Genomic DNA, 13,735 nt, shown 5'->3' with positions numbered 1-13,735 from the left:
TAGTCATGTAAACATAGTAGTTATCACCTACACAAAATACAGAAAGGTATGTAATCCCTTCAAATTGAAATATTAAATTCTACTTTGAAAAATGCAAGCAGCCTCAGGGTTGGTGAGAATTTGACATGCTTATTATAAGCACAGCCACTTTTTCTGAAGCTACTAAATGCTTTAAAGTGTCTAGGAGAGAGACGAGATAAAAATTATGTCACTGGAACTTCCTTTTTATTCACAGAAAAATGATGAAAATGGGAATTGCTCTGGTGAAGGTATTGAGTTTCCAACAACTAACTTGTATGAACTGGAGAGCAGAGTTTTAACAGACCACTGGTCCATACCCTACAAGCGGGAAGAGTCTCTAGGCAAGTGCCTAATTGCATCCACCTACCTAGCAAGACTAGGTAAGTTCTCTTTCTACACATGTAAAGATTATCTGTTCAAAGGATTTTATAGACAGTATGGTGGGCAGTTATGTCTTTCATATTAATCTTGCAGTTGTTTACTTAGCACCCTGCAGAATGGTTACATCTCTGTGAAAGTGGTTAACAGTGAACTATTCTGCCCAATGCTGTAAAAAGAATGTCGGTCTCTTTTTTTTCCTCTAAAGTAATTTGTTTACTTAATCTTTTTTAAAAAGTGGAGCACATGTTTCTTTATATTCTAATGATTGTAGAAATTACTGTTTTTCAGAGCTGAATTACTGACTCTTTTTTTCATTGTGCTGGTTATTTTCCATTTGTAAAAACAAGCTGTCATCTAAATCCATGCTGTACCACGCTTGTATAACTGGTTGTTTTTCCCTAATGAAATGTTTATACTGCATTAGACCTGAATTTGACTTTTCTGTATTCAGTACTTTGGCTGGGGTTATGAGTGTTAGGAGGTATCGTGCCCAACAACTGGTATATAATAAGAGTGCAAGATAATTTTTCCATCATGCCTGATGGCAGACTAAAAGGACATCGTAATCTGTGGAAGAATGGAAGTTGTTTGGTGGTTCTGGTTCACTTCTTTGTTTCTAACCTGTGTTAAAAGGGTGTACTTAGATTTGGTTTTGGGTAGAGGCTGTGAAGCATCAGAAAAGATCTGAAGTTAGTGTAAGTTATAAACTTTGAAGGGAGAAATACTTATGGTGCTAATAATGCTTGAAGAAGTTGTGAAAGATGGAACATTGGGAAACTTCTTATTTCTGAAAGGCAAGCTCTCTTGACTCACACTTTTTTGTAGCTGAAAAAGCATGCTAGTTATGAATGAACAGTAGCACATTTATTAGTGCTGGTTTTGGTTGGTGTTCCCAAAAACTTACAGTGAGCTCCCTGAGGTAATCTTAAAGTATTTTTATTTTTTTAAATACTTTAAAAAGCACTCTCCTTTCTGTAAAGGTCTTTCTGATTCTGATGAGAATTGCAAGAGATTTATGGACAGATGCATGCCTGAAGCATTTAAAAAGGTAAGTAGGTACGGTAGACCAATTCAATGTTTCTTTGCATTGTACATGGTGGAAATAAGTGTCTTGTAATCCAGACTTCAGAAACTATGGTAAGTAGTGAGTATGTTCTTAGATTAAAATCATAGTCAGATTATTCTCCTAGATTAAAATCATACAAAGTCCCAGTTCTGCAACTCTGGCCAGTTCTGGCACATAACTTTTTTCTTTTTTTTTTTTCTTTCTTAAATGAAGAGCTCTATAGTAATTAGTGGAGCCTAAAGACAGGTTTAAAGACCCTTGGATACAGCCATTAATGGCAAGTTCAGAATCAGATTTCCTTTAACTCTATTCTTTTTGCTCCTCCTTTGGAGGGTTGCTAAATTCTTTCTTACCTCTTTGCACAATCTGTTTAGAATTTGTCTTTCCCCTCAGTGCTTAATGCCTAATGTGCCTCTCTGGCTGTTCTTCTCTGGGTTATTGTGAATTTTCTCTACAGAGCTCCCCAAAACAATTTACTTCCTACTGTTCTATCCATTTTGGATACTGCTTAAATTTCTTGCCCAGTTTTTAGACCATATGTATAAAAACTTATACATACCTTTTAAAAAGTCACTCAGTCCTAATCTTAAAATACTGACAATATAAGTATATTTAAGGAAGATAGAAATTTAAGGGAAAAAATATTTTTCTAGTTGGTTATTAGAGTAATAACTTTACATATAATGCTTTTAAATTACTTGGTATTTTTTGCGTATTAAATAAACAGTGTAGATTGCTCCTTCAGAAGGATAATCTGTAGAAATCTAAGTTCAGAATGTGCTGAATTACAATTTGCTATAGTATTTGCAAGAAACTGTCTCGTTTTTTAAAATTGCACAAAAAGTAATTGTATCTAAAGTATTAAGCTTTTTAACTGCTTATGTTCAGACACAGCTAGCACAAATTTGCAGATGGAAGCTTAATGTCCTTTATAAAGAACCACATTAGACCAGATTTAAAGAACATGTTTCAGTAGGTGGGAAAGCAGCATTAAATACCTCTCTCCATGGTACATGTTCTTTGTTTTCCAATAGAAACTGCTCAAAAAGTGTGAAGTGGTAAATGGTTATTACAGCTGAATCAGTGCAGCTTTGTGGCATGCCTACTTGAAGATTTAATAGTTGTGTCTTCAATCTGCAAATGAATTATTTGCATATTAGTTGTTCTTTGCAAAGGTTACAGTCTTTACTAGTCCATGGAAATGGAAAACAGTTTGCTTTGCTACATTTTATTTTCTGTCATAAACTGTGATTTAAGGTGGTGTTCAACAAAATTGCAAATTTAATTAACTTTTAAGCCATTAGTGCAGGAAGAGTATCTGAAAAACACACCACAGTGTTTAGTACACTCAAAGGAAACATTTGCTCTGAGAACAGTCTCAGGGGCTGATAAATTTCTCCTGTTTTGTGATTGTGCTCAAACTTAAAATTACTTTTTTTTTTTCCTTCAGCTGTTGACATCTAGTGCTGTTCACAAATGGGGAACTGAAATCCATGAAGGAATATACAACATGCTTATGCTGCTAGTGGACCTGGTTGCAGAAAGAGTAAAACAAGATCCTATTCCTGTGGGCCTGCTTGGTGTACTTACAATGGTATTTGACTCTTTGATGCAGTTTCTAATATTTGGGTATTTGGTGTTTCATATTTATGCTGCTGCTGCTTTTTCTAACTATATTTAAGTTGTAGTATATTGTCTTACAATCTGCAGCCATTGCTTGCTGCAGATTTTTAACATCCAGTATGCAATTCATAAAGGGTTGAGTGCTGTTCAAAACTTTTCAAAACTAGCACTCTCAAAAAAAAAAAAATCACATCTGCTGTCACTTCACTGTTTATTTTTTAAAACATGTACTTTGAGTTAATCTCCCCTTTTATACAGATATCTGGCTCACATGAGTGTTGGATATTGCCTGTACAGAACGGAAGCTTCAGAATGCTTCATACAGTGAGAACTGAGAGGCAGGAGCAGGGGTCTTCTGTTAAACTTCATTTTGTGCTAGATCTTTAACTGTCAACCAGGAGAATGCTCAACTGAAAAAGTCAGACGTTATCAAGATAAGTTTTGAGACTGGCATAAGCCATGCTGTTCATTGCCTTGGGCTTTTCTTTCAAGGCATTTAACCCCGACAATGAGTATCATTTCAAGAATCGAATGAAGGTATGCCAGAGAAACTGGGCAGAAGTCTTCGGGGAGGGGAACATGCATGCTGTCTCGCCCATATCCACTTTTCAGAAGGTGAGCATGGCCATGCCCTCAAACCCATTTTTAGGGTAGATGTGTTTGTTTCAGAAAAGATTGTTTAATTAGCAGGTATTTATAACACAAGAAGCTTAAACGTGCCGCCAAGAATTACAGCAAATAGATCTTCAGTATATGTTGGACTGTACAAATGAATTTGTTCTCTCAAATTGTCCCAGTTCTCTATTAGAGGCTGGATTTAGAAATTGGTGTACTTTCATGTCTAAAGCATCACAACAGTAAGACGGGCAGATCTGTTGTATCTAAGGACTGATGTCTGTTTGGCTGTTGAGTGTGAAATGACCAGGATAACTCGAAGTGTACAGTTCTAGCAGAGACTTCATGCTTTTCTGACAGCCAAGGTTAGGATATCTTCAAGTCAGACACACTGGCAAGGAGGCAGTTTTTGAGGTTTGCACTGTCTTGTCACAGTTGTTCCAGATGGGTGGGTCTAAAAAAGGAGCCTCGGTGGTGTTGCTTTCTCCTTCAGGAAACAAGTTGGTGGCCACAGAAAGAAAATTCTACATCTGCTGCTTTGAGAAAGGTTCTATAGTAATGTTCCACGCTGCTTATGTGTTATAAATACAGCTGCTTGTGAGTCAGCAGCCACAGTGCGTACTGTTGCCACAGCACATGGTCAGTGATGTCAAGCAGAGTCCAAAAAAGGACGATGCTAATGAGAACTTCCCAGAGCTCCAGCTACATGCTTAGTAAAGGAACTGTTACAAACACATTGCTGTTTTCTTTGAAATAATATTGCCTGCGTTTGGGGTGTGCGTTAATGGGCTGAATGTGTCTGTCCAAATCTTTGTTTCAGAAGACAAATGTTTAGCATTGATTGTTGCAGCTACTAATTTGTTAATATTTTAATTGTTCAAGGAACCTCATGGGTGGCTGGTGGATCTGGTAAACAGGGTAGGTAAATGTAAACCAAGCAGAATTGTTATTTGTCACTCGAATTCATTGGGCTTCAGAGATAATTTCTTCTTCCCCCCTTCCCCTGACTTGTTTTTCCACTCTTCGCTTTTGTGACAATCACAAAAAAAAATAGTTTAAGATTTTAATCCTGCCTACATGTAAGGAAGGGGCCTTGCTAAATAGATCTTGTTGAATTGCTGCCTTCTCCCTTGAGCACTTTTACCCTAACATGATAGCTATGACTAGAGGAAGTCAGCTTAGGCTGCTGTTTCCCAGTCAAACACACTAGGCCAGTCAGCTGTTGCTATATGTGGTCTAGCTTTCTTCTCTATATCCATTTTTACCTCAGACAGTTTCTAGCTTGATGTTTAAACTGGTACCAGGTATAATTGCATTCCCCAGTGTGCCCCTGAATTCCCATGAAAACATAAAGCTTATGTTGAATGGGATGTTCCACGGTAAAGGATACTTGTTGGCATTCCAGGAACTCTAAATGGAGTATTTTCTAGAATAGCTTATTTAAAAGATAAAATACTGTAGTTCACAAACATAATACTTTTATATTAATAATATAATATACATAATATTTTATTTCAGTTTGCAGAGTTGGGTGGATTTGCAGCAATTCAGTCCAAACTCAATTCAGAAGATATTGAACTTGGGGTAAGTTCATCTTCTGTCATGAGACTTCTCCCTTTCCATTACACACTTCATGCAGAACCAGTAGCATCCCTCTTGGCAGTGCTCTTACCTTTGCTTTGGTACCAGAGCAACGTTGCCACAGAGCCCACGAGAAGTGCTGTCAAACTGGAGGTCAGATGAGGTTGTGCATAAGAATCCTGACTGAAGAGCTTCTGAGACATCATAGAAAAGAGGAAGGATTAATGTACCTTTCCGGCTAACATTCAGCCTTCCAGTTAGACATCAATCAGTCTAGTTTCACTGTAAATTCACAAGTATGTCCCTGATTTTCTGTTTACTTCAGCTGTAGCTGCATTTAGCTGTAAGTGAATTGACTTCTGTCATTTATTATAGAAATCATTGTTTAAGGAAAAAAAATCCTTAGGAAGACAGACACTGTCAAATCCTAAGCAACTTTTCAAGAGCTGTGTCTAAAAACTGACTGGTTCAACATTTCTAAACTATTTTTGGTGACAAAGCCTAACTTGTTTAGTTTTAGCTTCCTAACCTATATTGAGGAGACTTCATAATCTTTCAAGCTTTGAAGAACAAGGAGGCTAAGGGAAAACAATGTCACTTAGAATCTTGTCCCTCAGTATAAAAATCAGTCTGCTTTCAGTGAAATGCCATTTGGAGAGAATTCAACTTCTTTTCATGGGGTATTGCTATTTGCTACTTTATAAAGAGAGAGGTTCATATATGAGCATGACAGAAGAATAAGGAAACTCGATTTAAATCCTGATACTGCAATAGAAACTTTGACTTTGTTTAATGACTAATAACTGCTTGCTTAGGAAGGAAGTCTGGTTCAGCATCACTTAATTTAGGCCTTTGATTGCAGTGGTGCACACTCAATTTCACAATTCTTGATCCAGTGTGAGAAGAAACCAATTCTGATATTATTTATTGGCAAACAAATGTCTTTATATGTTCAGTTTCTTGATGATAGATATCACTTAAAAATCATAGAATCTTAGAATAGTTTGGATATATAATCCCAAATATAGTTTGGGTAGTATAGGTGTATAGTTTGGGTATAAAGTAAATAAGAATAAAATCATGCATTGAAGAGATCTTGACATGTATACGACACATTTACAAAAGCTTTGTCCCACCTAATGCTTTGGGGAAGAAATTTGCCATATGGCTTTAACCTGAAGTCTTGCATTCACACTTCTCATTTCTGTAGAGAGCAACCAAAATGTGATGTGTCCCTTTCCGTCTGTTTGCTTCTGTGACTGAAACAGGATTAGACAGAGAAGACTGAACAGAATGATCAGAGAACCAAGATTAGTGAAAACTGGGAAGGCATTTTTTATTTCAGGAAGAAATATATAACATATACTGTATACTGTAGAGTAAATCTCTTTCCTGAACCATGTGTTGTTGTAAAGGAGTTGCACACCAAAATCGATTTGTAGCAAATGAGTGGAAATTATCGTATGAGATAAATAATACTTAATTCCCCTTCATTTGCCTTTTAAGGTATAGATCGCTAGCTCTGAAAAGATCTCTTATGTGTGTACCTAAACACTTGCCCTATTTCTTTCAGGCAATCTCTGCATTAGTTCAACCATTTGGAGTTTGTGCAGAATATCTTAACTCTTCTGTGGTGCAGGTAAAATGCCTTTGTTATGAGTTCTTTTCAGCAAATAGTAAAGCCTGGAAATGTGATTGTAGTAGTTTGCTCAAATTTAGATGGAGCTTTCTGTGTTATGGTAGATCTTGGGCAGTATGGTATCAGAAAGACAACTACATGAGAACCTGTTCTTTTTATCGTAGGAATTTGAAAAAACAGAGGACGAAAAATTAGTTTACAACTGTGTTGGTGTGAAACTGGTGACTAATTCAAAAAGCCTTCAAAACTCACTTTGCGTAAAGTACAAGAATAATTTTGAGCATCCTGAGGGTGATGGATAGAGGGCTCAGACAATGTTCAGATTAATTTTTGAAGCACAGTGATCTGTAGTCAGTTATCTACATCTGCAACAGTGAGAAGCTTTGCCACTGCCATTAGTAAGCTTCATCGGTGTAAAGCATGTGGGAAAAGAATCTACCGTGATGGATGGATTTTGTTTTAAACTTGACTTTCTGGCTGAGATTAAGCACATAGATATGAGAGTTTACACTGGAAAAAATTGTGGTACAGGAACAAAAATTCACCGTGATATATTTGTACATGCAAATATACCCCAGGCTTCACACCTACACTCACTAACAAAAACTATGGATTTAATAAGTGACTGAAAGTATTTGAAGAGGAGGTAGTTTAGAAGCCACTGGGAATCAGAGAGGCATATGCATCTAATAACTGATGCATTTTGAAAGATCTGTTTTGGTTTTTTTTAAACCTGTATTATAGTGGTCTGAAATGGCTTCTTACTTTAATTGCTTCTTTTTCTGGACGTACCTAGAAGGATAGTTTGATGTATGTTGTAGGTGTTGCTTTGTGTCTAAGATAACTGTGAGCTTTCAGCTATTAAGTTCACTTTGCTGCAGCCAGATCTTGTGAGTAATGTAATTAATTTCAGGGAACATAAAATGATTGTCATGCCTTTTCTCATGTTCTTTAGCCCATGCTGGATCCAATCATTCATAAAATGATTAAATATGTACAGAATGTAGAAGAGAAGGACTTGAAAGACAAGGTAATGTTTTATATATTAAATATTTGGGAAGAACTTATTGTGTGTCTTGGAAATGCTGGCAACGTAGACTAGAACAATAGCTTTATTTTCACTGGCAAAAATGCAGCCTGTTCTGAATTCTGACTAAATGACATAGCACAAAATACATTTACCCAAATCCATTCGATACCCTTTTCAGCAGATATCTGATGTCATGACACTTTATAAAAAATTTTGCTGCTGTTGCTATCAGATAAGGTTTTGTTGTTCCCTTTCTGAAGTGTATGGAATGCTCACTTCTCTAACTGACTTGAAGATGCTTACTATCTTGTAGTCTGTAAAATTCTTATAATTTGTGTGCATACAGCTGTTGCATTAGCTGTTTGCTTCTGAGAATTTGAGAATCTGAGTAATTGTTACAGATTACAACTACAACAGTAATTGTTGACAAAATGTCCGTGTAACTTGTGACTACTTCCTGTATTACCCCGAATTTGGCATTCAGTTCTATTAAATTTTTGAGTGTTGACTTTTTACTTAGACTTAAATTGTTAACTGTAAACTGGAAAGTATGCATAGGTTGTGTAACTACAGAGGAGCAATTTAAGTGTACCAAATCTGTAGCAGGAGAGTCCACTTCAACCAAAGGTTTTGTTGTCTTAATTTCTAGTGTACAAATACTTTCAGATGTACATGGTACTGCATTTCATAGATTAAACTGTCTGTATTGGATCACTAAAGCTACTCCTTGTGAATCAGTGAAGTCTGAAACAGAATAGCAAAAATAGCAATGCTTCTATTTGTCCTTTTTTGTTGTTTTGTTTTAAACAGAGACTAGTCAGTATCCCTGAGCTCTTGTCTGGTATCAAACTGCTGTGTATGCGCTTCCAACCTGATTTGGTAACTGCAGTAGATGACTTACGGCTGGACATTCTGTTGCGCATGTTAAAATCTCCTCACTTCAGTGCAAAAATGAATTCCCTCAAAGAAGTAGGTTTGCTTTTTTTTGTGTGTGTGTGCATGTGTCTAGGTGGGATAAGTTGTTAGTAAGTCATTGAAACCACAGTTGAAACCTAAAAAAGAGATGGCGCAATATTTCCTGACAAATTATGTTGCCTTAGCAAAAGCTTAATAAATACCAACACAAGTTAATATGACAAGAGTTGTTTGTAATATTAGCAGCTGCTACAAGGACCGTGGCCTCCCGATTAGAAAACAACTAGACATAGTTTGAACCTTTTCTAAGAACTGCAATTTCATATTGACTTATAAGAAATGGTCTATCCTATTCATTGAATACTCACTCTGAGATAACCCTGATAATTCAGAGCATCCTATGGGATATCCCTTTTCTCTCCTCCTCTCATTGAGAGAAAAGGGGAAAAAAAACCCAAACGGGACTTAATCCTAGATTGGTGTCTCAGTCCAGTTATATCAGATCATTACACTGCGTAATTGTATTTTTTTATTTTGGTTGTACGTGGACACTGTAGTAGTACCTAGGAGCGGGAGTTTATGGACCAGGGCTCTTTGTGCTAGAATCTTGTATCTAAGTAGAAGAAGAAAACAGTTTATTTTTCATGGGAGTTGTGGTTTAAGTATAGAGTTGTTCATTCACCTCTTCCTTCCAGAACTTGTGTAATTTAAGTGTCCCAAAAAAAGGCATTTTTTTAGTATGCAGGCATTGTAGAGTGTTTGAGAGTCCCTGTTTTGTGCTTTTTGTTTCTTTACTTATGGGAAAATTGAGATGTTAAACCTCATTGCTGTTTGGTTCTTAATCATAAATGCCATGTATCCTTGGTGAAGTTATAAAAGTGTGGCTTTTGAAGGCTTTAGCAGAAATGTACTCTTTCTCCCTAGAGTGAGGAGCCTGTATCGGTTCTGTATTAGATAAAAAATAGGACACTGATTTGAGTGTAACAAGCAGAAGCCTGAGATACACCAGAAGTAGGTTATCTGTAGAAAAATACCTGGCAGCACAGGCCAGCTTTTCTGTGTCACATTGCGAATAAGAATCTACCGCATCAGAGACTGATGACAAGGAGGTGTTTCTGGTTAGGAATTTGCCTTTAAACATCTTACTAAAAAACAAAAACCCACCAAACAAACAAACAAAAAACCCAAACAACCAAAACACCAATAACAACCAAAAAACCAACCAAACAAAAAAAAACCCCAATCACCTTCTGTGCTCAAAATATTTCAGGATTCACACTTAAGCTTTGCAGAAAGCCTTTTGAATAGATTTCATTGTGCGCATGTATAATGCATACGGGAATCATTGTTAGAATCTCACATATTGCAATTTCTAGGTAACGAAATTAATAGAAGACAGCACTGTATCCAAGTCAGTGAAGAATGCAATAGACACCGACAGATTACTAAATTGGCTAGTAGAAAATTCTGTCCTGTCAATTGCTCTAGAAGGTAAGTACTTTCACAAAGACTTTTGGCATGTGCTTTGAATGTCTTAAATTTAAAAATTTCCTCTGTCCCTTTCAATACATTTTAATGGAACACTATTAACAAAGCAGTTCAAGGTTTTTGTCGTCTTCAAAACAAAGTAAGGAAAACCCTGCAAATTCTGCTACTATCATCTAGTCCTCTATTTGACATCTGTGCAGATGTCTTCTCCTGTACCTGGGGTTTTTACTCTCAGTTTATCTTTGTATATTGTTAGCCCATATAAAAGAGAGAAAAGAGGGTTTGGGGTTTTTTTTCTGAGTAGTAAGGCCCTAAAGGTGTCATCTGCTATCAGATGTATGAAGTAAAACAAAATAAAAATGGAAGGAGCCTTTTCTTTTTCTTTGAACTGATAGATTTGTCTGTAACAGTAAAGAAAGAATTTTCAAATGAAGATAACTTTGTTCTTCTCCCTTTAAAAGAACTTGTTTATTCTTATGCATTTAGTGTATCTAATACTGTTTTAAATGTATTTAGTTGCCTGCCTTTGTTTCATAGGTAATATAGACCAAGCGCAATACTGTGATCGTATAAAGGGGATTATTGAACTGCTGGGCAGTAAATTATCTTTAGACGAGCTCACTAAAATTTGGAGAATTCAGGTAAGCAACCAAGACTCGGCAGGTGCTTTTAGACTGCCTTACAAAAGCAGACATTCTAGTGGTGGGATTTTTTGGTTTATAATATAGGCATCTCTTTATTGCAAAGTGGAGGTGTTGAGATTTTAATAGTATAATTAATGCAAAGGCTTTCTTCTTCCTTTACTATTTAAAATGAAGTGTTCTGGCAATTTCTTGTAACACAGCTGTTAAATCTTATGAAGAAGTTCAGTTCTTTGCAACGAGTGTTAAGGGGCTGCAAAAATATTTGACTTGGAATAAGAGGTTGTCAGCCTGAAATAGGTGATAGCATTTGTCTAGACCAAAGACTATGCCTAAGGATATTAATTTTTGTGGCTGGAGGTAGAAATTTGAGTGCAGCTCACAGTGTGACTTTAAAGAGAGTGGGCTCGAACTGTATGAATTCCCATCTAACTTCCTGTACATACGTATAATTGACTGACAAGTCATCCTTTCACATTCACTTCATGTATATTCAACTTACCACTGTGTAGGAAAGGTGGTTTGCTTAATGCAAATGATGTGGAAATTTTGACCAGAAACATAATCTGCTGCTGCAGGAAATGTTTTTTTTTCTCTGTCCAAATGTTGAAGTTTTAGACTAAACTCATTGGACGCTGTCAGATCTGCAGTATGTGCGGGCATGGTAGCAAGTCTTGCATGCTTAATAGAGCTGAAGTATGATTCTAGCTCGCTCACTTTTATTCTTTAACAAAATGCAATACTTCCTCCCCCCTTCTGGCTGTTGTTACCATGGTGCTCCCATCAGTGTGGGAGGAGATTTTGTATTGCTCACTTTTGAGTAAAGCCTTAAAGAGTGTCAGGGATGGAGCACCCCACATGTGAATTTAACCAAGCAATAAAAATGGTTGCGTTTGTATTGCTGGCACCACACCTTACAGTGGTATGTGCCATTGCAGCATTTGAAGCTGCTGTAATAATGGCAAACCAACTTGTTCTTTCCCGCTTTAGAATTACTTCCAAAGACCTCTCTGACAGTGAAATGAGGAGCAGAGACAGTTATTCTTACCTTGTGTTTCAAAAGCTTATTCTTTCTCATTAATATGAATAGTAGGATAACGCTTACATGAAGATTTTTCTGTCTCATTTGGGATAAAGACCTACCTTCGTGTGTTTTCCTTCCTCTTTTCAGTCAGGACAATCCTCCACTGTGATTGAAAACATACATACCATTATTGCTGCAGCTGCTGTGAAGTTTAGCTCTGATCAGCTCAATCATTTATTTGTCCTAATCCAAAAGGTAAGTTTTCACATGAATTTACATTCCTTAGGAAGAGAGTTGGTGAGACATACTTGTGCATCCAGCCTACCAAAAGGCAAATGCCTTGAATACATTTATATTTTCTATATAAAAATATAAATATAAAATTGGCTATAAAATAACTCTTCTAATACTGATTTTTTTTTTTTTTTTTTTGTTAACTCAAAAGCCTGATCTGCTACTGGTACTGCTAATTGATTTAGATTTTAAGTACATTATATAGGCAGTGCTAAGATACTTAAAAAGTGAGATTTTATTATTATATTTAATCTCTTCTAGTTTATATTTGAAAAAGAGTTGGGCAAATCAGTACTGTAACTCCCAGTAACAAAAATAAGGAAATATGCATGGTGGAAACATACTTGTTTGTATTTTGATTTGCCTGCAGTAAAACAACTGTAAATTGTATTTTTGTGTCCACTTGAGACTTAAGACTGATGGTGCTTGCTGCTGTAATAGTGAACGTTATTTCTTTGCCGCACAGAGCTGGGAGACAGAGAGTGATAGAGTGCGACAGAAGCTGTTGAGCCTGATAGGGCGCATTGGTCGAGAAGCACGGGTGGAGACAACCACTGGAAAGGCATGTGAATGTGAAATAAAATCTCTTTCTTTTTTTTTTTTTTTCTTTATTAATCATAGGGTTGCTAGTCTCTGTACTCCCTAGGTCCTGACTAACCTTGGACTTCTTCCTCTAGGTTCTGGAGGTACTTTGGGAGCTGGCTCATCTTCCAACGTTACCATGTAGTCTTATTCAGCAGGCCTTGGAGGAACATTTGACAATCCTCAGTGATGCCTATGCAGTAAAAGAAGCAATCAAAAGAAGCTACATCATTAAATGCATAGAGGATATTAAGAGGGTTGGTTTATTATTTTATCTTTTCCAAAATGAAATGTTATCTAGCCTTGATGTTGCCCTTTCTTTCAAGATGCACAAATTGCGTGTCCCATCTGTAAGTTCTTACCTTGGGGAGTCCACAAGAGGGGTAGGCTTTGTGTGAGCCAGTTTGTTGACCATGAGACTCATAGTAAGTCTCTTGCCTTTGTTTTAAGCAAATTTTCAGCACAAGGAGTGATCAGTTTATGGGAAACTACCAGGATGGGCCCAAGGTTAGAATTTGCAAATGGAACCACTGTGAAGGTATGTCAGTATTTTAACTGTCCCTTTCATGTGAAAGCCTAGATTAGTTTTCTTTGAGTTAAGCATGTGTTCTGTCATGGCCATTTAGTCTCAAAATGCAAATCAATATTTAAATCATAGTAGTTTTGTATTTTAATAAAATACTTAAACTCTTTTCATCTAACGTAAAGAAGTCATTCCCGCAGCTGCCTGTGCTAAGATGTTTCCTGGCAGCAGCAAAGATGTGCATGGCTTAAAAGACTGCATATACTCTATCCTGCACTGTCCACATAGCAGGCAGTTTTTTTTGAGGTCTGC

At 36.7% G+C, this 13,735-nt stretch overlaps 1 protein-coding gene across 1 annotated transcript in view; it reads left to right on the top strand.

Moving 5' to 3' along the window:
* The first annotated feature begins 239 nt into the window (after window positions 1-239).
* USP24 (ubiquitin specific peptidase 24) overlaps window positions 240-13,735 on the top strand; it is a 54,734-nt gene continuing 41,238 nt past the window's right edge. Inside the window, exons 1-14 of the mRNA XM_009319797.1 lie at window positions 240-401; window positions 1,383-1,450; window positions 2,919-3,062; window positions 3,584-3,706; window positions 4,589-4,624; window positions 5,225-5,290; window positions 6,861-6,926; window positions 7,882-7,956; window positions 8,767-8,925; window positions 10,248-10,362; window positions 10,897-11,000; window positions 12,172-12,279; window positions 12,785-12,880; window positions 12,996-13,157. Coding sequence (XP_009318072.1) covers window positions 1,418-1,450; window positions 2,919-3,062; window positions 3,584-3,706; window positions 4,589-4,624; window positions 5,225-5,290; window positions 6,861-6,926; window positions 7,882-7,956; window positions 8,767-8,925; window positions 10,248-10,362; window positions 10,897-11,000; window positions 12,172-12,279; window positions 12,785-12,880; window positions 12,996-13,157 — 1,287 coding nt within the window. The 5' untranslated portion in view covers window positions 240-401; window positions 1,383-1,417. The remainder of the gene's footprint in view (window positions 402-1,382; window positions 1,451-2,918; window positions 3,063-3,583; window positions 3,707-4,588; window positions 4,625-5,224; window positions 5,291-6,860; window positions 6,927-7,881; window positions 7,957-8,766; window positions 8,926-10,247; window positions 10,363-10,896; window positions 11,001-12,171; window positions 12,280-12,784; window positions 12,881-12,995; window positions 13,158-13,735) is intronic.

This window comes from Pygoscelis adeliae, unplaced genomic scaffold (genome assembly GCF_000699105.1).
Source record: "Pygoscelis adeliae isolate BGI_AS28 unplaced genomic scaffold, ASM69910v1 Scaffold181, whole genome shotgun sequence".
NCBI classification, from domain to species: Eukaryota; Metazoa; Chordata; class Aves; order Sphenisciformes; family Spheniscidae; genus Pygoscelis; species Pygoscelis adeliae.
This window is presented reverse-complemented; position numbering and strand designations above follow the sequence as displayed.